The sequence below is a fragment of the Saccopteryx leptura genome, chromosome 2 (assembly GCF_036850995.1).
Source record: "Saccopteryx leptura isolate mSacLep1 chromosome 2, mSacLep1_pri_phased_curated, whole genome shotgun sequence".
NCBI lineage: Eukaryota > Metazoa > Chordata > Mammalia > Chiroptera > Emballonuridae > Saccopteryx > Saccopteryx leptura.
Window position 1 is genome coordinate 210,554,502 of NC_089504.1, and position 15,769 is coordinate 210,570,270.

The following is a 15,769-nucleotide window of genomic DNA, read 5'->3' on the forward strand; positions in this document are numbered from 1 at the left end:
GAGGGAGAAGGAAAGGGGAGGGGGAGGGGCACAAAGAAAACTAGATAGAAGGTGACAGAGGACAATCTGACTTTGGGTGATGGGTATGCAACATAATTGAACAACAAGATAACCTGGACATGTTATCTTTGAATATATGTATCCTGATTTATTGATGTTGCCCCATTAAAAAAATAAAATAAAAAAACAAAAACAAAACAAAAACATGTCTTGAGTTTAATAACTTTATGTAATACATTTTTTTTTATCTTTTGAGTTCGTTCTCAAATGTTTCATTGTTGGCATATAGAAAAGGCTATTGACTTCTGTATATTAATTTTGTATCCTGCGACCTTACTGTATTGGCTTATTGTTTCTAGTAGTCTTTTTGTGGATTCTTTGGGGTTTTCGATGTATAGGATCATATCATCTGCAAAAAGTGATACCTTTACTTCTTCTTTTCCGATATGGATGCCTTTTATTTCTTTGTCTTGTCTGATTGCTCTGGCTAGAACCTCTAGTACCACATTAAATAAGAGTGGAGAGAGTGGACAACCCTGTCTTGTTCCCGATTTAAAGGGGAAAGCCTTCAGTTTAGTGCCATTTAATATGATGTTAGCTGATGGTTTATCATATACGGCCTTTATCATGTTGAGATATTTTCCTTTTATACCCATTTTGTTGAGAGTCTTAAACATAAAGTTGTGTTGTATTTTATCAAAAGCCTTTTCTGCATCTATTGATAAGATCATGTGGATTTTGTTTTTTGTTTTGTTGATATGGTGTATTACATTAATTGTTTTACATATGTTGAACCATCCTTGAGATTCTGGGGTGACTCCCACTTGATCATGATGTATTATTTTTTTAATATGTTGTTGTATTCGATTTGCTAGTATTTTGTTTAGTATTTTAGCATCTGTATTCATTAGAGATATTGGTCTGTAGTTTTCTTTTTTTGTGCCATCCTTGCCTGGTTTTGGTATGAGGGTTATGTTGGCCTCATAAAATGTGTTTGGAAGTATTGCTTTTTCTTCAATTTTTTGGAAGACTTTCAGTAGAATAGGAACCAACTCTTCTTTGAATGTTTGATAAAATTCACTGGTATAGCCGTCTGGGCCTGGACTTTTATTTTTGGGGAGGTTTTTAATGGTTTTTTCTATTTCTTCTCTACTAATAGGCCTGTTTAGGCTTTCTGCTTCTTCTTGACTCAGTCTAGGAAGGTTGTATTGTTCTAGGAATTTATCCATTTCTTCTAGGTTGTTGAATTTAGTGGCATAAAGTTTTTCATAGTATTCTACAATAGTTCTTTGTATATCTACGGTGTCCGTGGTGATTTCTCCTCTTTCATTTTGGATTTTGTTTATATGAGTTCTTTCTCTTTTTTCCTTGGTAAGTCTTGCCAAGGGTTTGTCAATTTTGTTGATCTTTTCAAAGAACCAGCTCCTTGTTCTATTAATTTTTTCTATAGTTTTTCTGTTCTCTATTTCATTTATTTCTGCTCTGAGTTTTATTATCTCCTTTCTTCGGCTGGTTTTGGGTTGTCTTTGTTCTTCTTTTTCTAGTTCCTTAAGGTGTGAAGTTAAGTGGTTCACTTGGGTTCTCTCTTGTTTGTTCATATATGCCTGAAGTGATATGAACTTCCCTCTTATCACTGCTTTTGCTGCATCCCATAGATTCTGATATGTCGTATTGTCATTTTCATTAGTCTGTATATATCTTTTGATCTCTGCACTTATTTCTTCTTTGACCCGATAATTTTTTAAAAGTATGTTGTGTAGTTTCCACATTTTTGTGGGATTTTTTTCCTCTTTTTTGCAATTGAATTCTAGTTTCAAGGCTTTATGATCAGAAAATATGCTTGGTACAACTTCGATTTTTCTGAATTTTCTGATGTTGTTTTTGTGGCCCAACATATGGTCAATTCTTGAGAATGATCCATGTACACTGGAGAAAAATGTATACTCAGTCACTTTGGGATGAAATGTCCTGTAGATGTCTATCATATCCAGGTGCTCTAGTGTTTTGTTTAAGGCCACTATATCTTTGTTGATTCTCTGTTTGGATGACCGACCTAGAGCCATCAGCGGTGTATTGAGGTCTCCAAGTATGATTGTATTTTTGTCAGTTTTTGTTTTAAGGTCAATAAGTAGCTGTCTTATATATTTTGGTGCTCTTTGGTTTGGTGCATATATATTAAGAATTGTTATGTCTTCTTGATTCAGTGTCCCCTTAGCCATTATGAAACGGCCATTTTTTTCTCTGAGTATTTTTGCTGTCTTGTAGTCAGCATTATCAGATATGAGTATTGCTACACCTGCTTTTTATTTTATTTTATTTGCTTGGAGTATTGTTTTCCAGCCTTTCACTTTGAATTTGTTTTTATCCTTGTTACTTAGATGAGTTTCTTGTAGGCAGCATACAGTTGGATTTTCTTTTTTAATTCATTCTGCTACTCTGTGCCTTTTTATTGGTGAGTTTAATCTGTTTACATTTAGTGTAATTATTGACACTTGTGAGTTCCCTATTGTCATTTTATAGATTGCTTTCTGTTAGTTTTGTGTCTTGTTTGATCCTTCTCTTTTGTTTTTCTATCTTTTGTTTTTATTTGGTTGTATTTGATACATCTTTCTTCTGTTGCTATCTTTTTTAAATCATGTGCTTCTGTGGTGGTTTTTTCAATGGTGGTTACCTTTAAGTAATGAAAAGAATTCCTACCCTGTTCATTGTAGTGCACTATTTTGTGAGAACTTTTGCACTCCATCGTCCTTTGCTACTGTTAATCTCCATCCTCTCCCCCCCCTCTTTTTGTTGTTGTTACAGTTTAAATTTGGTTTTATTGTGTTCGTCTTGGAGCTTTTACTTGTGGCTTTGTTTTTTTTTGTTCTTTGTATCTGATTGGAGAACCCCCTTTAGTAATTCCTGGAGTGGAGGTTTTATGATGATAAATTTCTTCATCTTTTCTGTATCTGTGAATGTTTTTATTTCTCCTTCATATTTGAAGGATAGCTTTGATGGGTATAGTATTCGTGGCTGAAAGTTCCTCTCTTTCAGGACTTTAAATATTGGGGTCCACTCTCTTCTAGCTTGTAGAGTTTCTGTTGAGAAATCTGATGATAATCTAATGGGCCTTCCTTTATATGTTGTATTCTTCTTTTCCCTGGCTGCCTTGAGAATTTTTTCTTTGCCATTGGTTTGTACCAATTTCATTGTGATGTGCCTTGGAGTAGGTTTGTTGGGGTTAAGAAAACTCGGAGTTCTGTTTGCTTCTTGAATTTGAGGCTTTAGTTCTTTCCACAGGCTTGGGAATTTCTCATCTATTATTTGTTTGAGTATATTCTCCATTCTATTTTCTCTCTCTTTTCCCTCTGATATACCTATTATTCTTATGTTATTTTTTTTGGTGGAGTCAGATAATTCCTGTAGGGCTATCTCATTTTTTTTAAATTTTTGAGTCTCTTTCTTTTTCTCTCTGTTGTGCCTCAAGTTGCTTGTCTTCTATTTCACTAGTCCTACCTTCTATCTGGCCTGTTCTATTAGCTAAGCTTGTTACCTAGTTTTTCAGCTCGTGAATTGAGTTTTTCATCTCTGTTTGATTTGTTTTTATAGTTTCAATTTCCTTGGAAATATATTCTTTGTGTTCATTGAGTTGTTTTCTGAGCTCCCTCAATTTCCTTTCTGTGTTTTCTTGTATATTTCTGAGTATTTTTAGGATTTCTATTTTAAATTCTGTCCTTTAACACCAAGGTTTCCAATATATTAAATTTTTTCTCCAAAGATTTTTCCTCATCTATCTGTGTTACCTCTCTTTCTTTTGTATCCATGATATTCGATTTTCTCTTCCTTAATGGCATCTGAGGGTGGTTTTGTTGATAGTATTAATGAGATTTAATAAAGAATAAAAAGTTAAAAAAATGGAAAAGAGTTGTTTTTTAAAAAAAATTAATAATTAAATAAAGAAAAATAAAAGAAAAATTAAAAAAAAGAAAATTATCCCCCCCTCTTTTTCTCTCTCCTCTCCTCTTCCCTCTTTCTTGAGAAAATCTTGTGGTAACTGTGAATTATATTGTACTAAATAGAACAAACAATGCCTGTAATGGAGGGACTGAATTGGGGAGAAGTAATAAAGGGGCAAAAAACAAAAAACAAAAAACAAAAAAGGGGGGTATAGACCCACAAAAAGCAAATAAGGAAAAAATTTGGGTCAGGAATAAAATGATTTGCTTTTAGGTGTTGGTTGACTGAAGAGTTATGATGAGAGGAATAAGAGGGAAACAGGAAAATGGGGGGACAAATTAAAAAGTTACTACTGTATTTAATGGAACAAGAACTAGATAAAATGGAGAACCAGGGATGGGAGCTCTGCTAGTGAGTTAAAAAGGTGAAGTAAAAACCCCCCAAAATGCCACAAACATAAGTTTGAGTCCAAGATAAGATAATTTGTTCATTATTGAGGTTTGAATGAGAGGAGACATAAAGGAGAAAGGAAGAAACTAATATAGAGGGAGAAAAGAAAGAGAGAGAGAGGAAAAAACAAAGAGGGAACCACTAAAAGAAGGAAAAAAAATGAGGAGAGAGAGAGAGTTAAGGGTTTTGGAGTGCAACCCTTATTGAGAGAAAGGAAAAGGAAAGAAAAGATAATGGGAGATGTAACACTTATGGGTAGTGTAGTTCAAGGAGAGGAGAGAGTAAGACTGGCAGAGAGTTAAATGACCAAATTGGAGGAGGAAAATAAAAATCAAGAATGAAGATAAGAGAAACAAACGAACAAATATAATAAAATGTGATAGGTTATAAAGTCTGAGGATTATTCTTGATTTTGAGAGGTTATCTTCTTGCTTTTGCTTTTCTCTCCCTCTTCCTGGTCAGTGACTCTGTACCCCGATTTCTGCCCCTTTGGCACGCTCAGGTAGAGGTTTGCAGTTGGTAAGTCTCTATGGCAATGTCGTGTATTGTGCTTCAGTCTCGTTGGCAGTCAAGGCTCATTAGCATTTATAGGCTCCGCCAGTGAGAGAGTCCGTGTTCCTGGAGCCTTTCTCCTAGTCTTTCCTTCCTCAATTAGTAGCCTGATAATCCAACTATGGGGTTGCTGCTGCCTCTGCCTGGATAGTACGGCTCAAAGAGCTGGCAACTCCCCACTCTATTCCCACTCAGCACGGGGCTCTGGGTAAGGCTCAGTCAGTCAGAGCTGCTAGCATAATCAGGCGGGGCTTCCGCCCACTCAAAGACCTCTGGCTCTGCCACTCTGTCCAGTAACACCGGCGGGCGCCCTCTCCCGGGGCGCTTGGAGGAAACTCTTGCTCACTATCTGCGCGCGCAGACCAGGATATCAAGCCGGCAGTCTCACACTCTGAGTGAAACCTCCTCCCGCACGGAAAAGTTCCAGCGTTGGAATTGGCTCTCGCTCCCTCCCCGTGCACGGCTTTTTAAGGGCGCTAGGGCAGTCTGGAGATTCCGCTTTTGGCCCACACAAAGGCCTCTGACTCTGCCCCTCTGTGGGATAACACGGGCGTGCACTGCCGAGGCACTCGGAGCAATCTCTCGCTCACTATCTGCGTGCGCAGACCAGGATATCAGGCCAGTCACCTCACCCTCTGAATGAAACCCCCACCCACACAGAAAAGTTCCAGCGTTGGAATTGGCTCTCACTCCCTCCCCGTGCGCGGCTTTTTCAGGGCGCTCGGGCGGCCCGAGATTCCGCTTTTGGCTCTCACAAAGGCCTCTGACTCTGCCCCTCTGTGGGATAACACGGGCTCCCACTCCTGAGGTGCTGGGAGGAATCTCTTGCCCACTCTCTGTGCATGCAGACCAGGATATCAGGCCAGCCGCCTCACCCTCTGAGTGAATCAGTTTTATTCATCATAAAATTCATACAGCTCCTTATCCTCAGGAAAAAAGCGGGAATGCAAGTAAAAAACCCCTGACAACCACTGTATGACGCACCCAGTTTTTAGACCCCAAAAGTTTCTGGAAACTCTGCGTCTTATACATGTGCAAATATGGTATGTTTTCAGGTTTTTGAAATAACGGTTAAATAGGTTCTCCATTTAAAAATCATGTAGCCTGACAAGGCGGTGGTGCAGTGGATAGTGTTGGACTGGGATGTGGAGGACCTAGGTTCAAAACTCCAAGGTCACTGGCTTGAGCAAGGAGTTACTTGCTCTGCTGAAGCCCCCCCCTCCCCCAATCAGGGCACATATGAGAAAGCAATCAATGAACAACTAAGGAGACTAAGGAGCCACAACAAAGAATTGATGCTTCTCATCTCTTTCCCTTCTCGTCTGTCTGTCCCTCTCTCTTTCTGTCACACACACACAAAAATCACGTAATTGTGACTTTGTTTTAAAATACAGAACGCTGTGGTTCTTAAACAGGGGTGATTTTGCCCCTCTATGGGACATTGGATATCTGGTAATGTCTGAAGACATTTTTGATTATCATAACCGTGAGGTGCTACTGGCATCTAGTGGGTTGAGGACAGAGAATGTGCTCAACATCTTAGAGTACACAGGAAAACCACCATGACCCCCAATAAGGAGTTATTCTCTAATGTCTATAGTGCCAGGGTTCAGAAATGTTTTATAGAAAACTGGTTATCTACCGGTCTTTTTAATTTCCCTGGTACTTTCCCTATCTTATATGGACTGTTATAGTCTGTCTAAATGTTTGTGTGCCCCCCAAACTTCTATACTGAGATCCTAATGCCTAATGCAATGGCAATAGGTGGGGCCTTTGGGTGTGACATCCTAAATGAATAGGGTTAGTGGCTTGTAAAAGCTCCAGAAGGCTCCCTTCCCTTTTACAACAAGGATAAGTGTGCGACCTGGAGAGCTTTACCCTGCCGTGCTGGCACCCTGACCTCGACTTCCAGTCTCCAGAACTGTGAGAGATAAATTTAGGTTGTTTAGAAGCTCCCTGGTCTGTTAAAAATACGTAAATATTCATGAAGTGAGATTTTGATAGAGCAGTCTGAACAGACTAAGACAAAAATAAACTTGAGGACCAACATATGGCGGCAAAATGCTTTGGTCCGAATAAAAACTGAGTTAGATCTCTGAAGTGTATTACTAATACTAGGGGCTGTACATTGGCCTAAATTATCCATCTTCAACTTATAACTAAGACATAATAGGTACGGATGCCCAATATTAGAGTACAGTAGGTTTCTCACTAGTCTTAGATGACTAAATAATAAAGAGGTTGTTACTATGGAATCATTCACACCAGCACAATGGCGCTCCTCCAAGAATGTATTTATTTACATTAAAACACCATTTTATACAAATTGAAGACAAATCTTGAAGAAGGGTGTGTCCAGGCATGCTGTTCCCATTCCCTGATTTTGTGCCTTCCCCTTTCATCTTTGGGCATCACAGATAAACATTTCAGAGTGGTTAGAGGGAATGAAACCTGCCTCTTTCCCCTCACCTACAATTACTCTGAATATTTAATGTCTGTTATCATTCTTCAAAGAAAACTCTTGCCCAGCGTTATTTTATTTAATTTATTATTGTAATACAGTGTAGAAAGCTATCATGGTCATAAGCAATGACTGTACAATCATCCTGCAGAAAATTTTTGGGGACAATTCTTGGTAATTTGAGACCAGTAAAGCAATTCTTCCCCCCAGCCCACCCCCACTCATAAAAGTGCTTACAAGGAACAGGGTTTCTTTTCTTTATCAAAGATCCAAAGATACATGGACCAAAAAAATTTCAATTCCGAATGCCTAATGTGTGCACATAAAACAGGCACAAAAGAATAAATGTGTATCCTCATAATTCCTATATCACAAATATAGCAGAAGCAGCAATCTGTACAGTAAAATGCAATCATGGGGAAAAAATTCTCTAAATCATTTGGAATACTTAAAAATGTTTAACTTTAAAATGCATAGTGATCAGGACAAGAATATTAGGCAAGAGAAGCAGCTAAACTCCCATGTTCACACGAAGCATCCCCCATTGATTCTTAAAGCATATTTCAAGTAGGTCTTAATTGGGTCACAAGCCACAAGAATAATATACAGCTGGCTAAAGGGGCTACATGATAAATAATCAGGAGAGAATCTAATTCATGCACTAGGTTTGATACAGCTAAATTCTTTACAGTACACAAAACCCATTAATAATGTAGTGTAGAGACCAAAACGTAAAGAGAGAGAATACATCACTGATTTGTGTATTAATTCAAGTTCAGGCATCTACTTGTGTTACAGCACAGCTGTCAAAAGGCGATAATGAGTAAGTAATAAAACAGAAGGGTTTGTTGCTTTCCACAATATTCTATAAATGAACACTGATGGGTAGTGAAGCAATGGTTCTGCTGTCCGACTTCAGAGGCTGCTGCGGCGGTGGTCTAGTTCTGCATCTGCTCAAAGAACTTGTAAGTTGGGTTTTCATAGCCGTTCTGCTGCATCTTGGAGAGGTGGCGCTCCTCTGGGGTCACAGCAGCATCAACCTGAAAAGTAAGCATGAGGAAAACTGAGTTGCAAAGAAAACCCCAACCCTTAAAGAGTGCACATGGAGAAGCTATAAGAAGATAAGGAGCATGGTATTCTTCTTTTGCAAGATTGCAGAACACCCACTGTCTTTTTTCTTCTGCGCTGACATCTGGAGTAGAACCCGTGACCATCAGTTACACAGATGCTCCATCTCTCCACCAGGTGGCGCTTCAAACTTTGAAGTGCTCATTGGTTGCTTCCCCAACTCAACAGTAACTGCATACTCCTAGTGTGGAAAATATTATTTTTCCCTTCCCTGTTGGCTAGATAAAAGACAAAAAACCCAAAAAACAAACAAACAAAAAAACATGACGATGAAAGACTGCTTAACTTGAAAGTGTGGTGGTAAAATAGAAAAAGATCTAAGAGTATCACAAAGAGAAATTCAGGCCAGCATATTGGGAGACCTCAAATCTGTACTGTGGATCTTTCCATTTTTAATTTGTCTTTGTTTTTACTAAATTGAATGTGTTGAAGAGAAGTCTGAAAATATTTTAATTATAATAACAATATATGGACATCAAAGGGGATCTTATTGGCACAGAAAAAAAGGAAAAATATAGCAAGTAACATGCCATTCTAGAGTGCAGATTATTATTATTATTTTTTTAAGTGAGCACTAAGACACTATAGAAGTACATCCAGCTAAAGGTTTAAAAATACATTCTTTCTGTTGACACTGTGCCTTATCTCTAAGATCAAGCTGGCAATTGTGAACTTGTCATGTCCTGTCCTTCCCTCTAACGCCCTCTTCAGCAGTGTCACTGTTACCACGGAGCAGTGTGAAAGCATGTGATATGCTGTCTGCACCCTGGGCAAGGTGTGTTCATCCTTACACTGTGGGGAGTGGCTGTCCCGGTGTCCAGTATATCTGCTGAAGCCTCTCACGGGGCACAGAAAAGAAGAAGTACTTAGTCCTTTGCTGAATGAATAAAAGCTTCATTTTGTTATTCTTTTTTAAATTTCTTTTTGCAAAAACCAATGGAAGATGAAGAAAAACAACACAAATTTAATCAGAATGAAGAAGAACCATGCTTTCCAAAGAAAAGTTAGGACGTAGGGTGCAGAAGGTGGTTTTTCCTTCAAGGGATCTTTCTATTTGCACATGATGAAATTGGGCTCCCCACATAATGTCTAGGAGAATCCTGCAGGCCCACTCCCCACTGCTGAGTGCTGCAAAGTGACATTCGGCTTCTTATGCATTTCCCCACCACCGACACACCCAATCTGGCATGGTTCTGATCCCATGCTGCTATCCTGTTGCCTCCCAACCATATGTGTTGGCGCTAAGACACCATGTCTAGGGATGGAGCTTGATACGACATCATGACTAGACCACACTGTCTAATGAATAATTTTGCCTAAGACTGGTGCAGTGACTATGGAAAACAGTATGGAGTTCCTCGGTAAAAGAAAAAATAGAGCCACCATATAATCCAGCAACTCCAAAGGAAATGAATTTACAATGTCAAAAAGATATATGCAGCCCCAGATTCACTGAAGTATTATTTACAATATCCAAGACATGAAAACCCAAGTGTCGATAGATGAATAAATAACAGAATATGTGACACACACACACACTATTCAACCAGGAAAAAGAAGGAAATCCTGCCATTTGCAACAACACGGATAGACTCTGAAGGCAGTATGCTAAGTGAAATACGTTAGACAGACAAAGACAAAACTGGATGATACCAATTATACGTGGTATCTAAAAAAACCCCAAACTCAGATAGAGAGAACAGTCTGGTGGTTGGGGTGGGTGGGTGAAATGAATGAAGGGTACAAACTACTAGTTGTAAAATAACTAAGTTACGGGGATGTAATGTACAGCATGGTGACTAATGCTGACAAGATATTGTATATCTTAAAGCTGCTAAGAGTAGGTCTTAAAAGTTCTAACAACAAAATAAACTTGTAACTGTAGATGAGATGATGGATGTTGACTACACTTATTGTGAGAATCATTTTGTAGTATATACATGTATCAAATCATCATGTTGTATACCTAAAACAAATATGTTATATGTCAATTATGCCTCAGTTAAACAGAAAAATGATTTGTCAATATACTCTGGCTTTTCTATCGTCATTACTGTGACCCTCAGAGGATAATGCTAACACGGACACTCAGCGTCACTGTCCTTGTGGGAACAATCACAGTTGTATTCCCGTCTGTGACAGTACGCTGTTCACACTTGGGCATCTTGTTGCTCTGTGCCACCTCTTATCTGAGATTTCAAAGACTGTTGAGGTTAAAAAAAAAAAAAGCTTGCTGCAGAGATCAAGAACAAAGCTGTCATGTTTCTGAGTGCAGAAAAAAACCAAGTAATGCTGCTTGATTGTTGAAATATTATAGCTGCAGTCCTCCAGGAGCCACCTCAGCCCTTGCACTGGCTGTCAACAGTCATCCCCACTCATCAAGAGTGCAACTCTTGGCAACTTAATAGTTTATGCCCCCTTCAGAATCCAAAGCCAACTGCATCAGAGTCCTGCCAGAAATGTGAGGCTTGGAGGCTGGTGTGCAAGCCGGGCACCTGACTTCCCTGTCTTTTCATGGCCTCTTTCCCACGTGCTAATTCTCCACCCCTGGCCTCTGGGAGGGCAGATTGTTCCTGCTGTGGGCGGCCTGGACCTCAGACCTGAGAGGGCTTGGAAGCTACAGGAAGAAAAGATTTTCTTTCACAAAATGGCACCCAAGGAGCATGGATTGTAACTTTTTTATCCCCAATCCCTTGAAATCGAAAAGTGAAATGCTGAGTCCTCATGTCATGGATAAACCTACCACTAAAGGAAGAGGATGGCTGGGGGCAGGGCAGCCTTCTTTTCCAGCACAGCACAGTGACCTGTCGCTCAGGGCTAAGCTCTAGCTCTGTGTCAGCCACCACGCAAAGGGCAGTCCACTGCGACCTTGCCTCTGCACCAGCACCTTGATATTATGTCCCTTAAAGGAGAGTTGGGAGAGGCAGGTGCCAGTTACGGTCAGAATCCCCACCCGTCCACAGGGGAAGGGACAGCTATGACTTGCAGGGATGAAAAGGAACAAGCCCAACACCTCTGAGGATTCCCTCTCCTGCGATTAGAGGGCAGCAGCGAGATTTGGGAAGTCTTTGTCTGGCTCGCGAGGGGCGTACGGTCTTCCTGAGACCCTGAGGTCCGGAGGACGGCCCCACAGCTTGGCTTCAACTGGCTCCACACTGTAGAGGGCTGAGCCCAAACAGCCTGATCTGCCCTGTGCTAAACATAGCCTTGGGTAGAACTTCTGCACACTCTTCTTACTCCTTTCTCACTGACCTTGACTTTTTGGAGCCACCTACCCCTTCATTGTATCTGGAGGAATCCAGAGCTCAACATCACAGGTAGAGATACAATTCTCCTTGGGTCTCTTCAGTGGATAGTTCTATTACATAGTCTTCAGTGTAGGCACCATCAGCTCATGAGCGCCACACTGAATTTTATTCTGGAGAGCAACCAGCAGCATGTGTGTTGATGGGTGTCTCTCCAAAGTCGGGCACCAAGCCAACAACAGAATCTTGACCCTTACATTGTTCTATTCCAGGAGGCAATGACATGGGCAGACAAAAGCAAAGAGCAACTAAGTTTTCAAGCCTCCATTTATCCTTCTTAGTGTTGATTTTCTGCTCAACTGTGTACACGTTCCTCTTCTTATTTCTAATCCCATCTCTGGATCAGTAGTCGCTCAGTTATGTTTAACATCTACTTCAAGTAATTCCCCAGGCAGGTTCTGGACGCTTTGCTATGCCCTCATAATCGTTTTTGATGTTTTATTCTGACCTACTGATTTCTGTTCCTGGAGTTTACACTTATGTTTTCTTACCTTTGTGTCCCATTTCACCTGACCATTCTGTCCAACTGCTCTACAATATCACCATTAGCATCCACTAGGTACCTCCATCCCGGGGTCAACTTCTTGCCAGGAAAAAAGGATCCCTAAGGACAGTGGTCCCCAACCCCCGGGCCATGGACCGGTACCGGTCCATGGGCCACTTGGTACCGGTCTGCAGTGAAAGAATAAATAACTTACATTATTTCTGTTTTATTTATATTTAAGTCTGAACAATGTTTTATTTTTAAAAAATGACCAGAGTCCCTCTGATACATCCGTCTAAGACTTACTCTTGACGCTTGTCTCAGTCACGTGATACATTTATCCATCCCACCCTAGAGGCCGGTCCGTGAAAATATTTTCTGACATTAAACCGGTCCATGGCCCAAAAAAGGTTGGGGACCACTGCCTAAGGACATAGTATTTTTATAATGTCACCAGTATGATGGTACATTCATCAGAAAAAGTCATTTGCCATAACTCAAAAAGCTAAATAAACTACTCTCTTGTTTAGACTATTAATGAGATGACTGAGGGGGTTCCAGTTATATCTATGAAAGAAAAATGTTTTCCACTCTATAACCAAATATTTATGCCCCCTTCTTCCTTAATTTTAAAAAATTAAAATATATTTTAAATACATTATGTAAATTTAAGTTGTACATGTTAATTTGATATACATTTATGCACTATAGCAGGGGTCCCCAAACTACGGCCCACGGGCCGCATGCGGCCCCCTGAGGCCATTTATCCAGCCCCCGCCGCACTTCCAGAAGGGGCATCTCTTTCACTGGTGGTCAATGAGAGGAGCACAGGATGCATCCACATCCTGTGCTCCTGGAGTACTGTATGTGGCGGCGCCGCAAAGCACAGCATTGCTCACATATAGTACTACTTCCAGTGATGCGGGACACACACGTCACGGCTCCGGAAGCGCGTCATATCACTTGTTACAGCTAGCAGTGACAAATATAGAACCAGACATTGACCATCTCATTAGCCAAAAGCAGGCCCATAGTTCCCATTGGAATACTGGTCAGTTTGTTGATTTAAATTTACTTGTTCTTTATTTCAAATATTGTATTTGTTTCCGTTTTGTTTTTTTACTTTAAAATAAGATATGTGCAGTGTGCGTAGGGATTTGTTCATAGTTTTTTTTATAGTCCGGCCCTCTAATGGTCTGAGGGACAGTGAACTGGCCCCTTGTATAAAAAGTTTGGGGACCCCTGCACTATAGTATGATTACCATTGTGGTGATAATTAGTGCCTATTATGTTAGAGAATTTTCTTTTTTTTCTTTTTCCAAAGTGAGAACCAAGGGAGAGGCAGACAGACTTACTCCCGCATGCACCCAACTGGGATCCACCTGGCATGCCCACCAGGGGGTGATGCTCGGCCCATCTGGGGCGTTGCTGTGCTGTAATCTGAGCCATTCTAGTGCCTCAGGCGGAGGCCATGGAACTAGCCTCAGCGCCTGGGCCAACTTTGCTCCAATGGAGCCTTGGCTGCGGGAGGGGAAGAGAGACAGAGAGAAAGGAGAGGGGGAAGAATGGAGAAAAAGATGGGCGCTTTTCCTGTGTGCCCTGACTGGGAATCAAATCCGGGACTTCCACATGCTGTGCAGATGCTCTACTGCTGAGCCAACTGATCAGGGCTGAGAATTTTCTTTTTAGTGGCTGGAATAATTAAAGTCTAGTCTCTTTGCAAGTTTGATGATTTCAATATTGTCTATGTCCACTATAGTGTGCATTAGATCTTTGGGGCTTTTTTACCACTTTTTGCAAGTTTGGACCCATGCACAACATCTGTCCTAGAGCCCTCCCCCACCCCATCCCAAATTAAAAGCAAAGTCTCCATTTAAAAGGAGTGGAAAGAGCTACAATATATATTTTCAAGTATCCATTATGAATTGACATCAACATAGAACAGTGATTGTCACCCTTTTTCATCTCATGGCACATATGAACTAATTACTAAAATTCTGCGCCACACCAAAAAATGCATTTTTTTGTTGATCTGACAAAAAAAATAGGTATAATTACAGTTTATTTACATAATAATAGTAATTACCTACTACTCTCTTTGCTTCAAAATGACTTTCTAAAAAATCAAGTGCTTAGCCTGACCAGGTGGTGGTGCAGTGGATAGAGCGTTGGACTGGGATGCAGAGGATCCGGGTTCGAGACACTGAGGTTTCCAGCTTGAGCACAGGCTCATCTGGTTTGAGCAAAGCTCACCAGCTTGGACCAAGGATTGCTGGCTTGAGCAAGGGGTTACTCAGTCTGCTGTAGCCTCACAGTCGAGGCATATATGAGAAAGCAATCAATGAACAACTAAGGTGTCACAACAAAAAACTAATGATTGATGCTTTTCATCTCTCTCCGTTCCTGTCTGTCCCTCTCTCTTACTCTTTCTCTCTCTCTCTGTAAAAAATAAAATAAAAAATCAAGTGCCTATATTTGTATAAAAGGATTTCTGGTACCAAGAACTAACCAATCAGATGCAACCTTATTACGTGATGTGACCTTTAAGATGCAACTCTATTACATGACCTATATATTTATGGTTCAAGTCAGGGCACTAACACCAGAGGGTTATGGTTGTGTTGGCTGTTGTCATTTTTTTATTTGACAATCTAAGGGAAAAGAGGTCAGTGCCCCTGAGATAGTCAGGCATTGCGTATTTTAAAAATTCTGTGGTACACCAGTGTGCCTCTTGTGACCCACTGGTTGAAAACTGCTGGTGTAGAAAAGTCCCATCTGTTACTAAACAGAACGTGAAGTCAGTGGGCTTTGCAGGACTAGATTTAAGCAGGAGCAACAGTGGGTAGTCAGCTCCACAGCCACCAAAGTGGGAAGCACCTTTGGGAAGCAGTGTGACAGAGGGTCAGCATTGCTTGAGGCACAAATAATGCACAGTCGTCTCCTTGGAAAACCGTGGGTATGGCTCACAGAACGAGTTTCTGGCCATGGCTAAGCAAATCATTAAATCAGTGTTATTGCTTATTTTTTAAAAGCCCAAAAAACTAGCAACTATTCATTTCTACCTGGTAACAGTTTTATTATTAAAAATACTAGGCTCGTTTTCATTTCTACATTTCTGTCATCTTATGTCAGAATCTCTCACTCTAAAAATGAGAGACTTCTGGGAGACCAATATCTTCACCATGATTTCTTCTTCATGCACTGATCCTGGGAAGTACAACTGTACTCTGTCCCGACATACTCAAGCCAGTCCAACTGGAAATATTCATTCATTCATTCATTCATTCACTCACTCACTCATGTTCCCAGACTCTTTTTTGGAAAGTCTGTTACCCTAGTCTGGGGGAGGGCCGAAGGATGTGTCCTTTCAAGTCAGTTCCTGGTAAGCCCAGGCACAGCCATGGCAGACAGCCCTAGCAAGAGGCCTTCTTTTCTGCCCAGTATCACTGGGCG

At 40.5% G+C, this 15,769-nt stretch overlaps 1 protein-coding gene across 6 annotated transcripts in view; it reads right to left on the reverse strand.

The window, feature by feature from the left end:
- Positions 1–7,216: 7,216 nt before the first annotated feature.
- The window catches only part of APP (amyloid beta precursor protein), a 276,723-nt gene continuing 268,170 nt past the window's right edge, over positions 7,217–15,769 (reverse strand). For all 6 annotated transcript variants that reach the window (XM_066369939.1, XM_066369938.1, XM_066369937.1 and 3 more), the window contains one exon: positions 7,217–8,439. In XM_066369939.1, the coding sequence (XP_066226036.1) occupies positions 8,338–8,439 (102 nt within the window). In that variant the 3' untranslated portion in view covers positions 7,217–8,337. The remainder of the gene's footprint in view (positions 8,440–15,769) is intronic.